The sequence below is a fragment of the Oncorhynchus clarkii genome, chromosome 7 (assembly GCF_045791955.1).
Source record: "Oncorhynchus clarkii lewisi isolate Uvic-CL-2024 chromosome 7, UVic_Ocla_1.0, whole genome shotgun sequence".
NCBI classification, from domain to species: domain Eukaryota; kingdom Metazoa; phylum Chordata; class Actinopteri; order Salmoniformes; family Salmonidae; genus Oncorhynchus; species Oncorhynchus clarkii.
Genome location: NC_092153.1, coordinates 39,511,769 through 39,528,900, shown reverse-complemented (window position 1 = coordinate 39,528,900; position 17,132 = coordinate 39,511,769). Strand labels below are relative to the sequence as shown.

Genomic DNA, 17,132 nt, shown 5'->3' with positions numbered 1-17,132 from the left:
ACCATTTTTTCATAGATGGTCTTGAAAGCCAGATCATTGATTATTGCAAAAAAAAGTAGGTTAAACAATTTTTTATAAAATAATGTAATTAGGGATATACAGTGCCTTCGGAAAGTATTCAGACCCCTTGACTTTTTCTACATTTTGTAAGGTTACAGCCGTTTTCTAAAATTTTATGAAATAGTTTTTTTTCATCATCAATCTACACACAATACCCCATAATGACGAAGCAAAAACTGGTTTGTAGAAATTGTTGCGTTGTTTTGGCTGTGTGCGTAGGGTCGTTGTCCTGTTGGAAGGTGAACCTTTGTCCCTGTCTGAGGTTCTGAGTACTCTGGAGCAGGTTTTCATAAAGGATCTATCTGTACTTTGCTCCACTCATCTTTGCCTTGATCCTGACTAGTCTCCCAGTCCCTGCCGCTGAAAAACATCCCCACAGCATGATACTGCCGCCACCATGCTTCACCGTATGGATGATGCCAGGTTTCCTCCAGACGTGACGCTTGGCATTCAGGCCAGAGAGTTCAATCTTGGTTTCATCAGACCACATATTCTTGTTTCTCATGGTCTGAGAGTCTTTAGGTGCCTCTTGGCAAACTCCAAGCGGGCTGTTATGTGCTTTTTACCGAGGAGGGCTTCCGTTTGGCCACTCTACCACAAAGGCCTAAATTGTGGAGGGCTGCAGAGATGGTTGTCCTTCTGGAAGGTTCTCCCTTCTCCACAGAGGAACTCTAGAGCTCTGTGAACATCAGGTTTTTGGTCACCTACCTGACCAAGGTCCTTCTCCCCCTATTGCTAACTTTGGCCAGGCGGCCAGCTCTAGGAAGAGTCTTGGTGGTTCCAAACTTCTTCCATTTAAGAATGATGGAGGCCACTGTGTTCTTGGGGACCTTCAATGTTGCAGAACATTTTTGGTACCCTTCGCCAGATCTGTGCCTCGACACAATCCTGTCTCGGAGCTCTACAGACAATTCCTTTGACCTCATGGCTTGGTTTTTGCTCTGACATACACTGTCAACTGTGGGACCTTATATAGACAGGTGTGTGCCTGAGCTAAATTTCGAGTCTCATAGCAAAGGGTCTGAATAGTTATGTAAATAAGGTATTCTGTTTATAATTTAAGACATTTTTCTTAACCTATTTTCGCTTTGTCATTATGGGGTATTGTGTGTAGATTGATGAGGAAATTGTTTTATTTAATCAATTTTAGAATAAGGCTGTAACGTAACAAAATGTAGAAAAAGTCAAGGGTCTGAATACTTTCCAAAGGCACCGTATATCGTAAATCGCCCGTAAGTTTGAAAAAATCGAGATATTATTTTTAGGTCATATCGCCCAGCCATAATTCTGGTTTGTTATTCTGTGCACCGGGATGGGACCCGCTCCTGGACCGTCAAAGACAGGCAGGCAGACAGACAGTTTCGTGCAGGCTAAATGGAGATGTACAGAGAGAGGTCTTTCCTGAATTGCGGGGTAGTTATGTCAGCCCTCTCCTCCAGTCTCCCACACCCAGAAGCTTAGCAGCCTGGCCTGTGTTGTGGATCAGATGCTGGGCTGGGTGGCCAGACCGGAAGTGCTCCCCTCCCCCCGCTGTATGCTTATGTAAACGGAGCAGCCGAGAGAGGGAGAGCTATTTTTAACTCACGCTAGCTGCAGAAGGAGAAAGAATGAGCGTGTGTGCGTGTGTTGGGGAAAGAGAGACAACTTTAGCATCATTGATGAAGGTGTTGGCATGAAATGAAAATCTTTGTCCGAGTTGGTGAGGGAATGTCAAGGCCCTCCCTCTGTAGTGTTCCCTGCTCTCTGTGGGTGTGATAAGAACTCGGCTGAGGATGTTGAAATGGCAATGCGGCCTCAGTCAGATGGAGGCAGGCGCATGGAATACCTTATTTTCTGTTATCGTCAGATTGCTAGGTTTTGATGTCTTCTTGGCTCTTTCTGTCATATATGTGGTTGTCTGTGTTGTTTTTAATTCTGGATGTTTTGTATTTTAATCATTTTAGCAATGCCAGAAAGTGTATTGTTCTTAGTTTACAGTGCAACAATTTGATTGTCCAAAAACACTGAAATATACTGAAATATACTCCGCTCAGTATTTATTTCACAACACCCATTGGATTGCATCGCGTGCCACATGTATCTGCATCATTTAATTTTATACCACATATATGATCACCCTCCTCTTATGTCAGTCACATGTCTAGAAGTATTGAAATGGCTGTTACAAGTGTTCCTTGTTTGTGTTGTCAAAATGGGGTCATAGTGTATTCCTGTAACTGAGCACCACATTTGAATTCCATCAACAAAAGTGATAAAACATGCTACGTCGCAGATTCTTGAGAGGGGAACTTTTACCGGATCCCGTTATGAATTTGGGGTCAATTTGGGGCGTGCCTTGAAAAGTTCCAACATGAACATGAAGACGATATGGTAATACAGATAGGAAACCAAACAGAGACCCAAAGTAAAATGTCAAGCAATTTTGCTCTGTGGTTTAGACCTACTGAGAGCATGGTAAACCTGCATAAATCTCAGTCCTACCTGAATGTCACAAAAAAAAGGGTGTTTGAAATAAATGTCAATATAAAAAAAAATGTCTCTATCCATTAGGAGTTTTGCAGTCTTGTCTGATAATTAATCTCTCAAAATGCATTTTCAATTGTTCGCTTTGGCCTAATTCTGTATTCCATACCAAACTTGATAAACTAGGCCTCATCTTGTAGCTCAGCTTTCCTGATAAGGTTTGCACCTAAACTCGCTAGATAATTGGGTGAATGAGACTGGGAGGTGAAGTTGCGATGCCACAGAGAGAGGTTGTTGAGCTGTTCCCCTCAGGCTGCTGTGGAGAGCTTTCTGTGGAAATGCTGAGGAAATGGAGCTGTGTGGAGCAGCCTAGCCGCTGTCGTATGTATCAGCTGAGCTATAGACCATTCAAGTCTGGTCTGTCAATGCTCTCCACTTTTGACGCTACTATAATGTGGCGTAGCTTTCCCTCAAAGCCACACTATCTTTACTCCTCTAAACACTTATCTTGGTAAACTCTTCTCTCCCATTCTCTCCGTCTCCAGTTTGTAGTAGTGTCTTTGCAGGGACAGAAAATGGCTGTGACTGAGTCACTGAGTCATCACATGGGGTGGGAGGGAATGAGAGACAGAGGGAGGGAGAGAGAGAGGGAGGGAAGGAGAGAGGGAGGGAAGGAGAGAGGGAGGGAGGCAGGGAGGGAGGGAGGGAGGGGGAGAAAGGTTTCACTGGAAACAGGGTTTGAGGAGAGTGTAGGAACGCTTTTCAAACTGAAAGCCCTGATTTTGTGTGTTTGTGTGTTCCTGTGGGTTCACACACTGCACAAAGCATATATCAAATAATCCTTAAGTTATTTATCAAGCTGACTGCATTTCCAGCGTGAGAATAGGTAAACAGTTGTTGGTTCCAGCTGTATGGCTGTAACACTGTAGTGCGTCTCACAACTTTCCTAGTCTGCGTAGGTAGCTAAATTGTTGAGATCTCAGTCTGTTGTGATTTCTGGAATGCTCTCCTGTTTAGAGCCTGTGTTGCCCCTTTCCTTCCAGCATTATGTTCTTCACAGCCCTTTTTGGGGAGGGCTCGCCCCCTCCCTTTGCTGGCCTCTCTCCACCTTTCCCTCCCCCTCTTCTCTCCCTGCATTTCTTTCTATCTCTCTCTCTCTCCTCCTCCTCCTCTTTTCTTTCTATGTCTGTCTCTCCCTCTCTCTGGCCCCACTCCAGTCACAGAAGATTTGGAGCTGATAGTCTATTTATAGCGCTGGTGGTTCTATCACCATGACAACCAAGCTGGAGGCCAGGGCGCCAGGGAGCTATTTTTGGAGCAGCTCTGTAATGTCAGACACAGCCTTCTCTCTCTTTTCTCTCCTTCTCTCCCTCTCTATTCTGTGTTAGAGCGACTTCTGGATGTGTAGTGTAGCGTACCCAGTAAGCTAAATTATGTTGAAAATACTTTTCCAGATGTTGACGTCAGGTGCATTTTAGGTGCTGAATGAAAGCTAAAAATACGTATTTTCCGGACATCGAAAATACATATTTTCCACACGTTGTAAATGCGCATTTTCCGCATGTGGAAAATACTTTTTTTTTTTTTTTTTTTTTTGGGGGGGGGGGGGGGGGGCAGGGTTTAACGGTGCATTCTCAATGAACTAAGCATTAAATCACAATAATAATTTTGCCAGCCTCAAACCCCTGTAAATCTAAGCCAGCGTTTCCCAAACTAGGTGTTGCTCTGGTTGCCGCTAGATCTGGTTGTATCTGTTTTATTCCTACAAATTGAAATTGAACACCATCAATGATGATGGTTTTTGTCTGCACAGATCATCCAACATGATTGTCTGATGATCTTCTAGACCTCTCAATACCTTTCTGATGCATTTCAGTCACTTCAAACCACAAGTACCTGAAGTACTGTCAGACTGATTTTGTAACAGACGATCACAAACCTAGTCTAAACTATAAACCAAGTCTCTAAAGCCCTTGGTTTGCGATATCTAGTAAGCTAAACATGTGGCAATGTTTTTAAGATGGTCATGGATCTTTTAGCTATTTGATTTAGAATTTGTAGGACTTCTGTAGGTCTAACAAACCAAACAAATATTTTCAAAGGATTTGATAACATATTGAATTCGGCGTTTAGTGGCATGCAGCATGTTGGAAGTGCTTGCTGTGACTTGTAGTGCAGCACGTCGTGGGCGGTTTGGATGCAGGCCAAAATGAATTGACAACCCAAATAATTCCAAGAGCCAGATTGAAACGTGTCATGCGCAGAGAGCATATCAAAGTTCCAGAGTGGGATCTCTGCTAGTTTAAAAGTTAAGACCCATTATATACAGAGAAATTGGCATAGTAGGCAGTGTAACCAATCACAGCCAAACTTTGAAGCCTGATGAACACTATGTGTTTTTAGCCCGATCTAAAGGCTTCCGGTGCATTCGTAGGAAATCTGAGCCAACCTGGAGCAAAACGTAACGCCGCAGCCCGTAAAGCGCAAGCACGTACTCGATTTACGGTTGATCGCTCCCTGGCATTATCGCCAAGTGTGAGCAGTGCTCATAGCAGATGCGAGACATGTCCCGCTATCAGCTACTCAGAACTATAAAGGCTGACCCAGTAAAACAACAGACTTCACTGCACCTATCCAATGTGTGACAATAAAACATATATATATATATATATTTTTTTTTACTTTCAGAAATGTTTAGCTCTCAGTCTTTTTCACCGTCTCTACACACACACACACACACACACACACACAAAACGCAAACATTACATCTGAATTTTTAACAGATGTGTATTTCCATCTGTCATATGAAACTGCTGGCATGTGTTGTGCGCATTAGACCAGTGTTTTCCCTCTACTTCCATGTTGGAATATTTGCGTGTATTACCATGTGCGCATTGCTGCGCTTATAATGTGAAGAAATAGTAGTTGATCAACATTTTTAAAAAGCTAAACGTTCTGATCTGTTCCATCGGTCTCGTTGTGTTTACACGCTATGCAGGCTATTTTTGGACTGCAGGGGGGGTAGGTATCCTACGACGCAAGCTAGATCTAACCAGCTTCAGTTAGCTCAGGCTTCGTATGTAATAGGACGGTGGATATTGCTCGTCCATCACCGAGACGGTCAAAATGAAAGAAAAGTTATCTTGCAAATTCAACAGGCTATGGTGTGAAATAGGCTTTTGGAAGTGCCCTCTTTATTTTGTTACTTACCGTTAATGTCGTCTTTGGTGTGCTTATCGACAAGCACAACCACAAGCACCTTTTCCCCCCACTCCTATCAATAAAATAATTTTATGAAGTCATACAGAAGTGTTACTGTGTGTGAAGTTTAAAATGCATTCGCTCATTAATAAATGTGTAAAGTGATATATTGTAACCTATTTTTAACACAAGAAAATGGGATTAATCATATATTTAATCAGCCTTCTTCCTCAAATAAGGCAATCTTTTCAATAGGGAGGGAATCTGATTTCATTGGTCCTCAACTTGAAGCTCAGTCATTTTGTTCAGGGTGAGTGGATGTAGGCGCGAGTTAGCCTTCCCAGGAGCAGGTTAGTTCTGAAGGATTCTTTGCCATAGAAATGAACCTGGCTAAAATGTGAGACACTTTCGTGGTACCGGTTATCCCGAGTTGAACTCTGAGTTGACCAAATTTACCTTGCTAACTCCTCAATCGTAGGATACCCCTCATGTCCACAGGGCGTCAGTTCATGTAGACTACGTGCATCGTGACATCACGTCTCGTGGGAATTCATTTTTGTACCCCCTTTTTCTATGTATCCAATTGGTAGTTACAGTCTTGTCTCTTCGCTGCAACTCCCGTACGGACTCGGGAGAGGCGAAGGTTGAGAGCCGTGCGTCCTCTGAAACGCAACCCAACCAAGCCGCACTGCTTCTTGACACTACCCGGAAGCCAGCCACACCAATGTGTCAGAGGAAACACCGTACACCTGGTAACCGTGTCAGCGTGCACTGCGCCCGGCCAGCCACAGGAGTCGCTAGTGCGCGATGGGACAAGGACATCCCTGCCGGCCAAACCCTCTCCTAACCCGGACCACGCTGGGACAATTTTGCGCTGCCCATTGGGCCTCCCGGTCATGGCCAGCTGGACTCGAACCCAAAATCTCTAGTGGCACAGCTAGCACTGCGATGCAGTGCCTTAGACCACTGCCCACTCGGGAGTCCACTTGTGTGAATTCTTATGTGGATTATAATAAAGTGACACACTGTTCGATCTCTTCAATAAAAGCTCAAAGATTGGGACTGCCTCACTCCTTAAAGTACCTTTAAGAAATAATAATGGGCTTGTATAATATAATGATAATACAGTATAATGATCTATGCTTAATAATATGCCATTTAGCAGTGGGAGGATTTTTAACATTAACACATGGGTGCAGAAAAGTGCCAGATTCTTGAATGATAATGACCAAATCATTGTCGCATGATTAAAGAGACAGGGTTGGCGCAAATTGCAGGAGAGGGGATGGTGAAATCAGCTGTTCAATCAGCTGTCAATTAACTGATGGCTGAAATCAGCTCATCAACTCAGCCAGGGAAACACAAACAGTAGCCTATTATTGGTTTTCGCATCTTTTAGTATGTGACAAGTGTAGGCTAACGGGTAGCCTACAGAATGTAGCATATTGGAATGTAATCCAATAACAAGGGGCCTCCATCTATGGCACTAGATTATCACCAGCTGATGTCTTGTTAAACCATCAATACACGCTAAATTCACCCGCACAGCTTATCTCAATTGCAACCATTATTGGTCACCTCATTGCCACTCCCTAAATAATGATGTCGGTGTTACCTTAGTCCTGCTTGCAACCAAAGTCTTTCAAGATATGTTTGCCCTCTTGTTGATATTATCATCGGAACAACTTAGTCCTTTTTGAACAGACTTAGGCCGTTAAAAAAAAAAAAAAAAATTGACAAACATTCTGTACAATAAAGTATTTCCTTGTTTACCATGGCAATCTACTGTGGCAATTTACTCAACACTTTGTATGAATGGAAACTAATGTTGGTGTAGCCTACTGTTGTTATTATTTGATTTGTTTCCTATTTGTTATCCATTAATTACAACTGTCTTTAAAAGATAAGTGTCTGGGCCTCCCGAGTGGTGCAGCGGTCAAAGGCACTGCATCATCACTACAGACCCGGGTTCGATCCCAGACTGTGTCACAGCTGGTCGTGACTGGGAGACCCGTAAGGCGGCGCACAATTGGCCCAGCGTCGTCTGGGTTAGAGAAGGGTTTGCCCGGTCGGGATTTCCTTGTCCCACCGCACTCTAGTGACTCCTCGTGGTGGGCCGGGCGCCTGCAAGCTGACTTCTGTCGCCAGCCGGACGGTATTTCCTCCGACACATTGGTGCGACTGGCTTCCTGGTTAAGCGAGCAGTGTGTCAAGAAGCAGTGCGGCTTGGCAGGGTTGTGTTTCAGAGGACGCATGGTTCTCGACCTTCGCCTCTCCCGAGTCCGTAGGGGAGTTGCAGCGATGGGACAAGACCAGTTGGATATTACGAAATTGGGGAGAAAAATAGTGTCCGGTATGATCATTCCTTATAAAGATTGGGGGGTAAAATATCCCTGGATTGTCCATATTTGTAATGTGTGATGAAATCAAGTAATTGGGTTGGGGGATTGCCTTATTTGTCCCAGAAGGGAATGGGAAGGAATTGGGTTGGGGGATTGCCTTATTTGTCCCAGAAGGGAATGGGATGGAATTGGGTTGGTGGGATTGCCTTATTTGTCCCAGAAGGGAATGGGATGGAATCGAACCCAGGCCGATACTGAAGGCCTATATGTGCACGCTGAAGGCAATGGCCCTAACCATTAGACCACCACAGTCCATAATTGAACTCAATTGACAGTTTATTTGTAACCTTAGGTTTGCCAGAAATCATCAGATGTCCTCTTTTTTTGATAATATATACTGTAGATCTAAAAATCATGGGCTTTCACATGCCATTGCGTTCCATTCCGTAAGCAACTCAATTTCGTCTTGTTTTTACATCTGATATTATAGGCCTATTATGTGCAATTAGTTTTGATAGGCTACAGTTTAGGTGTAGTTAATATCTAACATCTGTAGGGAAAAACTTCAACTTAACCTAACTAACAGGTTGTTACATCCAATATAATTTCAACATGAAATTCCACGTAGAAACCTAGCAAATAGTTTTCATCCTATATTAATCTATTGGGAGGTTGAAGTTTAGTTGAATTTCATATTTGATTTGACATTGTTTCAGTGTTGATCGTAAAATGGTTGTTTTGAATCCCCGTCTTTGTTTCAACGTCATGCCATCTTGAGAGGTACGTTGAAATATAATATGAAGCCGACAGTCCAACAATTCCTGCCTGAACAGTGACTCCTACTGGTTAATGAGGGGTATGTACTTCAGTGAGAACAAGTCTACCATCTAGATGCCTACCTTTATGTACCCTAGCAATACACAACACAAATTGAATACCTGCCCACCTGAGGATCTGTCTTTTCCATCCATCTATTTATTGCGTTTGAGTCGTGCAAAATCCACCTGTCACTTCAATATCACTGGATTGATTGCTTTCTTTTTACTCTTGCGACTCTTTCATACTCTTGCTAGTGCCTGTTGTTTTTTCCCGTTAGCGTTAAGACTGCAAACATTTTTGTAATGACCTGTCAAACACACCCCGGTAATGGCTGAAATGGGCTTAATGGGAGACATTGGATTTCTGTTGAATCTATAAGAACGCTAAAGCTTAGTCTGGGTTTTAACACACCGCCTTGACACTTGCTTCACAAAAAAGAGAAGAAAAATAACTTTATTTTGATGTTTTGTTTTTGGGGGGTGAATTGAAAAAGTAATAATTTAATACAGTTGAAATGTTTACAAATGAGATGCATTGAAATGAAAGCAACTTACGAAAATGAACACTTGAATTATAGTGGTATTATGTCAGATCTCGCAAACAATGTACAGTATGTTAAGATAGGTGTAATTTAGAGCCAAGTGTGTTGAATTTTGTATCCTGCTATTGACACACTTATGCAAGAGAACATGACAAAAACTGTGATTAATGAGACAGTCTAGACAACGCAGGTGAGTGCTGGTAGGGTACACAGAGCAGGTGAGTGCTGGTAGGGTAGACAGAGCAGGTGAGTTCTGGTAGGGTAGACAGAGCAGGTGAGTGCTGGTAGGGTAGACGGAGCAGGTGAGTGCTGGTAGGGTAGACAGAGCAGGTGAGTGCTGGTAGGGTAGACAGAGTAGGTGAGTGCTGGTAGGGTAGACAGAGCAGGTGAGTGCTGGTAGGGTAGACAGAGCAGGTGAGTGCTGGTAGGGTAGACAGCAGGTGAGTGCTGGTAGGGTAGACAGAGCAGGTGAGTGCTGGTAGGGTAGACAAAGCAGGTGAGTGCTGGTAGGGTAGACAGCAGGTGAGTGCTGTGCTGGTAGGGTAGACAGAGCAGGTGAGTGCTGTGCTGGTAGGGTAGACAGAGCAGGTGAGTGCTGTGCTGGTAGGGTAGATAGAGCAGGTGAGTGCTGTGCTGGTAGGGTAGACAGAGCAGGTGAGTGCTGTGCTGGTAGGGTAGACAGAGCAGGTGAGTGCTGTGCTGGTAGGGTAGACAGAGCAGGTGAGTGCTGTGCTGGTAGGGTTAGACAGAGTACGTGAGTGCTGGTAGGATAGACAGAGCAGGTGTTTGGTGGCTGCAGCTCTGGTCCTCCCCTTTATGTTAATCTATTCATATGCAAATACACCCATTGTATTTATGCAAATTGTTAAAGCGAATACCTGATATAGTAAGAAAATATATATATATTTGAGTGCAATCTAAGAAAGAAAAAAGTTACATTTTACAATAAATTGAATACCTGAATTCCCACCAAAATCCCCCAAATGTTTTGTCTGTGCCAGTAAACTGTTTTATGGGCTATAATTCAGTCAATATCTGTTGTATTATAAACATTCTAAAGGTTTGGAGAATCTTCATCCATTGACCAACTGTTGCATTTATAAGAATTGTTTTTAAAAGATTTGAACAATTTCTGTGACTGTTGCTAATGTATCCTGCTTAGCAAGCTGCGTTCGATTCAGCTGAGCTATCATGTCAATGCATTTAGACATTGATCAGCTTCCGTACTCATTTATGTAGACTACCTAAATAACATTGACATCTGATTTGCCCCAAAGCACACCGTCATTTCAATGTGAAGCTAGGTATACCATCATTCGTCCATGGTTGATTGGATCTTTTGAAGTTTAGAAGTAGTCACCATTAGCCCTATAAGTAGGATACCAAATTCATGATATTAATAATAATAATACACTTTTACGTTTGGATATTGTCCTTTATAAGAAAAACCTTTGAATGAGTAGGTATGTCCTATCTATCTATCTATCTATCTATCTATCTATCTATCTATCTATCTATCTATCTACAGTGCCTTCAGACCCATTGACTATTCCCAAATGTTCTTAGGTTACAGCCTTATTCTAAAATTGATTAAATATAAAGGTTTTCATTGCAATATACACACAATACCCCATAATGACAAAGTGAAAAAAGAGGTTGACATGTTTGCTAATTTATGTAAATAGGTTTTTTAAAATTTGCTATGAGATTCAAAATTGAACTAAGGTGCATCCTGTTTCCATTGATCATCCTTGATGTTTCTTCAACTTGATTGGAGTCCACCTGTGGTAAATTCAATTGATTGAACATGATTTGGAAAGGCACACACTTGTCTATATAAAGGTCCCACAGTTGACAGTGCATATCAGAGCAAAAACCAAGCCATGATGTCGAAGGAATTGCCCGTAGAGCTCCGAGACAGGATTGTGTCAAAGGCACAAATCTGGGGAAGGTACCAAAAAATGTCTGCAGATTTGAAGGTCCCCAAGAACACAGTGGCCTACATCATTCTTAAATGGAAGAAGTTTGGAACCACCAAGACTTCCTAGAGCTGGCCGCCCAGCCGGAACTGAGCAATCGGGGGAAGAAGGGCCTTGGTCAGGGAGGTGACCAAGAACCCAATGGTCACTCTGACAGAGCTCCAGACTTCCTCTGTGGAGATGGGAGAGCCTTCCAGAAGGGCAACCATCTCTGCAGTACTCTACCAATCAGGCCTGTTAATGTAGAGTGGCCAGGAGGCAGCCACTCCTCAGTAAAATGTACATGACAGCCCACTTGGAATTTGCCAAAAGGCACCCAAAGACTCTCAGACCATGAGAAACAAGATTCTCTGGTCTGGTGATTGAAATCTTTGTCCTGAATGCCAAGCGTCACGTCTGGAGGAAACCTGGCACCATCCCTACGGTGAAGCATGGTGGTGGCAGCATCATGCTGCGGGGATGTTTTTCAGCGGCAGGGACTGGGAGACTAGTCAGGATCGAGACGACAAAGATGAACGGAGCAAAGTACAGAGAGATCCTTGATGAAAACCTGCTGCAGAGCACTCAGGACCTCAGACTCGGGCAAAGGTTCACATTCCAACAGGACAACAAAGCACACAGCCAAGATAATGCAGGAGTGGCTTTGGGACAAGTCTGAATGTTCTTGAGTGGCCCAGCCAGAGCCCGGACTTGAACCCGATCTAACATCTCTGGAGAGACCTGAAAATAGCTGTGCAGGGATGTTCCCCATCCAACCTGACAGACCTTGAGAGATCTGCAGAGAAGCATAGGAGAAACTCCCCAAATACAGGTGTGCCAAGCTTGTAGCGTCATACCCAAGAAGACGCAATGCTGTAATCGCTGCCAAAAGTGCTTCAGCAAAGTACTGAGAAAATGGTCCAAATACTTATGTAGATGTGATATAAGTTTTTTTTAAATACATTTGGGAAAAAAAATGTTGAGTTTGCTTTCTCATTTTGGGGTGTTGTGTGTAGCTTGATTGAGTAAAAAAATAACTATTTCATCATTTTTAGAATAAGGCTGTAACCTAACAAACTGTGGAAAAAGTTGAGGGGTCTGAATACTTTCCGAATGCACTGTATAAAGACGATATCTTTGAAATACTTTTGAGATCACCAAACTAGTTATAGAAAATATACAAATAATATTCAAGACAAACGTCCGTCTGCCACCAATATAACTACACCAGGTTAGTGTATCTACATGTAGCAGTGTGGGCTGAACTGTTACTGGGGCAATACTATTATTCAGTCTGACTACTGGGGAGGGTTATTATTGGACTAGCTCTATTAATACGGAGAAATTCTATAATTGAGATGTGTATTTGGACTGGATCTGTGGACACATCAGAGCAGTTGTGGTATGAGACCAGCCTCACCACTCAGTCCCAAGAGGGAGGTGGTAGCTTGCTGGTTCTGCATGCGTGTGGGGATGTGTGTGTCTGTGTGGAGAGTGTGAGCGTGTGTGTGTGTGTGTGTGCCTGTCTGTCTGTCTGCACAACCTCCTCCTTCCTCTCTCTCTGTGTGTGACCTGCAACCCTCTTGTCATATTTCACCCTAGTGTGTCACATTCCTGGATATCTCAGGGAAGGGGGGGGGGGGTTATGTACCTCTGGCCTGAGAGGCAGGCAAGCAGGCAGAACACTGATTCTCCATGGTGGGGTACTGGACGTGAGGCGGGTTACCAGGCCTCCCTATTCCAAAAAGCAAGTCTCCCTGGAGATCTTCAATAATGCCCTGAATCACTGCACTTCACTGTGGAAATGAGCTGTTTTCCATTTATTTCACACAGCATTCATTGCGTTTGATTGGGACGACACAACACACAAGGCCGCTCTGATGTATAGCATATGTCCATGGTGTGAGGTTAGGCTTGTCACACCAGTCTAGCAAGACCCTCTGCCCAATTGACTGGACCAATGACGACAGTCCACACCAAGGGTCCACATGTAGAAAAAAGGGAGGGCCTCTTCCTCTTAGGATGGAGGGGTGGATCCGATTGGCCTTTGCTGGCTGACGACAAGTCACATCAGTCAGTCGTCTATAGACCATTAGCTCTCTAAATTCAGCATAAACATGTTTCATGGTTGAACTGTGTGCATCTAACATTTGAAGTCTTCCCCTCCCCCTCACTATTACTACTACAGCAGCTCCATTGACTACAGTGTCTGACAGAGCAAACGGCTGGTGACTCACACTGCAAGCCTCTGTGATCTTGATGTGGAGGAAAAATTGACACTCCCTCTGCTGGTCGTTTGTGGAAGTGTTCTCCATCTTTTTGCTTTACTGGTTGGGGACTGTGACCTCCCTCGCCTAGTCTTAGTCTGTCTGGTATGGAATTTACCAGAGGTGGAATGCCCACCAATGTCATCTTGAGAATGTGTATGGTCTGGTCAGTTTGACAGGCCTTTTTATTGCCTTAACTCCGTACTCTTCTACATTTGCACACACTGTACATAGATTTTTCTATTGTGTTATTGACTGTTTGTTTATCCCACGTGCAACTCTGTTGTTGTTGTTTTTGTCGCACTGCTTTAAAAAAAATCTTGGCCAGGTCGCAGTTGTAAATGAGAACTTGTTCTCAACTGGCCGACCTGGTTCAATAAAGGTGGAAAGAAAAAAATGTATGGTGAAACATTGTGTGGTTGTTGTTGCCCCTCCATGTCTCCCCTGCAGCTGGCTGAACTCAGCCCTGAGTTCACAGACAGATAACAGGAATGTAATGTCTCAAATACAGCCATAACACACGTTTTTGTATTATACAACAGTTCTGGTTTGACCATTTTTGATGCTTGGTCATTTGGGGTACTGTGTGGAGTTTGGTCATCTGTAGCTCAGGAAAGAGGTATATTGTTATGTCGTGCAAATGAGTCATTTCTGCTATTTTTTTCTGCACATTATACTCTGTCCTTAGCTGTCAAGTGTGTAATCTAATCTGCTTCCGCCTTTTACAGCTTTTTAGACAAGATTGAAATTGTGAAGCAGAGTGACTACACTCCCACTGATCAGGACTTGTTGAGATGCAGAGTACTGACTTCAGGGATCTTCGAGACAAGATTCCAAGTGGACAAAGTCAATTTTCAGTGAGTTTGATGTGTCGGCCATTTTTATTTTAAATGCAAGATTAACGCCAGTAAACTGTTGATCCCTGTGTGTTACTTGTTATCAGTTGATCTATCGGGCAGTAAGTAACTCTGTCTTTTCTCCTCTCCCAGTATGTTTGATGTTGGAGGTCAGAGGGACGAACGCCGAAAGTGGATTCAGTGTTTTAATGGTAAGGCCTCCGTACTACCCAATACTGTTGTATTTCCTCCCACCAATAAGTGTGTAGCAAATGGCATGGGGTTGCAGCCACCTTCACATCCATGAACATCTCCTGTATCATGTCTAACCCAGTGGTGATTCTCTCTCCTTGTCTGTCCCTCCAGATGTGACGGCCATTATATTCGTGGTGGCCAGCAGCAGCTACAACATGGTGATCCGGGAAGACAATCAGACCAACCGATTGCAGGAGGCCCTCAACCTCTTCAAGAACATCTGGAACAACAGGCAAGACCTCTCAATGCTCTCTCCCCCTTTCGGGCCTCTCCCCCTTTTAGGCCTCTCCCCCTCTCTCCCCCCTCACAACCCCATTTCTGCCCTTGACATACTGTATCGTTGTGTTAATCCCAGCCACAGCAGTTGCCGACATAGACTTTTTTCTCATCCCCTTTTGTGCTCAACTAACATGCAATGCGCTACAATTAAATGTCATTTCTGGCCTAGGTCTATGATTTGTAGAGCCATGGTGGGCTTCTGTAAATGGATGAGTCATTGACTTGAATACGTCTATCTGAACTCACTTTGTTGTTGTTTCTCTCCTCAGGTGGCTACGGACCATTTCTGTCATCCTCTTCCTGAACAAACAGGACCTGCTAGCAGAGAAGGTGTTGGCAGGGAAATCTAAAATTGAAGAGTATTTCCCAGAGTTTGCACGCTACACTACGCCAGATGATGGTAAGGCAAATTCAGTAAGGTTCTTGATCAACTCTCTACTGGAACTATTCAAGGCTGTCAAGATCAAGTTTTTTTTTTGTTAGTCTGTAAACGTAACAATTGTATTAATATTGCTTGGAACCCTTTGGAACTTTTTTGCGACGTGATGGGCACAACACTTCTCTGGGGAAGAATGAATCTTGTTGGCATGGATTATGTTGCTGATCGAAATGAAAATGTCTAGTATACAGTGATCAGACATGACGATTATATCAATGATTTGGTCTATTTGTCCTTCTCAACCAGCAACACCAGAGCCAGGGGAGGATCCTCGTGTCACAAGGGCAAAGTACTTCATACGTGATGAGTTTCTGGTACATGCCTTTAATGTCCATTCACCTTTTTGTTGACCTTTTTTGTCTGAGACTGTGTGTACCAATATGCACTCAGCCCTATGTGGTTATGAATCCCTTCTCTTCTTTGTGGCCTTTTCAGAGGATCAGCACAGCCAGTGGAGACGGAAGGCACTATTGTTATCCCCATTTCACCTGCGCAGTGGACACTGAAAACATCCGGCGCGTCTTCAACGACTGCCGAGACATCATTCAGAGGATGCACTTACGACAATACGAGCTCTTGTGATGGGAGTGGGAGGAGAGACTCCCGGTGTACTGCCGGTGTTCTGCCTATCCTTGTCCAGTTAGTCCCCTCGTCACTCAACCAACCCTCTCCTTCCATTCTGACAAACAAACACCTTCTCCTTGGGACACTGTGTTACAAATAAAGAAAGTGACAACAGACTCCTAAACACAGTCAAGCCAGAACTGCGGGACTCTTCACTGCACTTTGAACCTGTGCTCAGGACTGCAATCCGTGGCTCGTTCTCGATCTCTCTCAAACATACACACCATGTGCGCGCACACTCACACGTGCGGAAACCCTCTCTAATTTTCAGTGTCTCCCATTCGTTCTTCTACTTGGAAATATCCCCGGCACACACTGAGACAAGAACACACACAGACACACCTTGTCCCACTGTTTTCAGCCTTGAAAAGCTAAAGTGCCGTGCCTGAGTTACTCTGGCGACGTCACAGTTCTCGAGAGATCCAGTATATGCATACGTGCCGAAGCAAAAGCCTGGGAAGGAAACGATGGACAAATTGAAAGGATGGAGGAAAGTAACGAATGAAGAGGCGGGTTGTGAGCATACTCTGCCTGGGGATGGATGGAAACATGAGTGTGACTTGGACACAAGACTGTCACGTGACTTTTACTTCTGGAATCAATGAGGAGGAAAGGCAAAAACATACAATGCATTAATTCATGCAAACAGTGAACTTGATGCAGTGCAAAAAAATCCAAGCTAAAATATATATATATATATATATATATATATATATATATATATATATATATATAGATAGATATTTCTATATATATAGATAGATATTTCTATATATATGTATGTATGTATGTATGTATGTATGAATGTATGTATGTATATGTGTGTACAAGCCAAACATTTGGACACACCTTCTCATTCAAGGGTTTAAGGGTAGAATAATAGTGAAGACATCACAACTATTAAATAACACATCTGGAATCATGTAGTAACCAAAAAAGTGTTAAACAAATCTAAATATATTTTATATTTGAGATTCTTCATAGTAGCCACCCTTTGCCTTGATGACAGCTTTGCACACTTTTGGCATTCTCTCAACCAGCTTCATGA

The 17,132-nt window shown here is 43.4% G+C and overlaps 1 protein-coding gene across 1 annotated transcript in view; it reads left to right on the top strand.

Annotated features, from left to right (window-relative positions):
- The window catches only part of LOC139414232 (guanine nucleotide-binding protein G(s) subunit alpha), a 32,284-nt gene extending 15,527 nt beyond the window's left edge, over nt 1-16,757 (top strand). The window contains exons 6-11 of the mRNA XM_071162129.1: nt 14,380-14,508; nt 14,641-14,699; nt 14,854-14,974; nt 15,291-15,421; nt 15,707-15,774; nt 15,896-16,757. Of these exons, the coding sequence (XP_071018230.1) occupies nt 14,380-14,508; nt 14,641-14,699; nt 14,854-14,974; nt 15,291-15,421; nt 15,707-15,774; nt 15,896-16,042 (655 nt within the window). The 3' untranslated portion in view covers nt 16,043-16,757. The remainder of the gene's footprint in view (nt 1-14,379; nt 14,509-14,640; nt 14,700-14,853; nt 14,975-15,290; nt 15,422-15,706; nt 15,775-15,895) is intronic.
- Nucleotides 16,758-17,132: the final 375 nt, after the last annotated feature.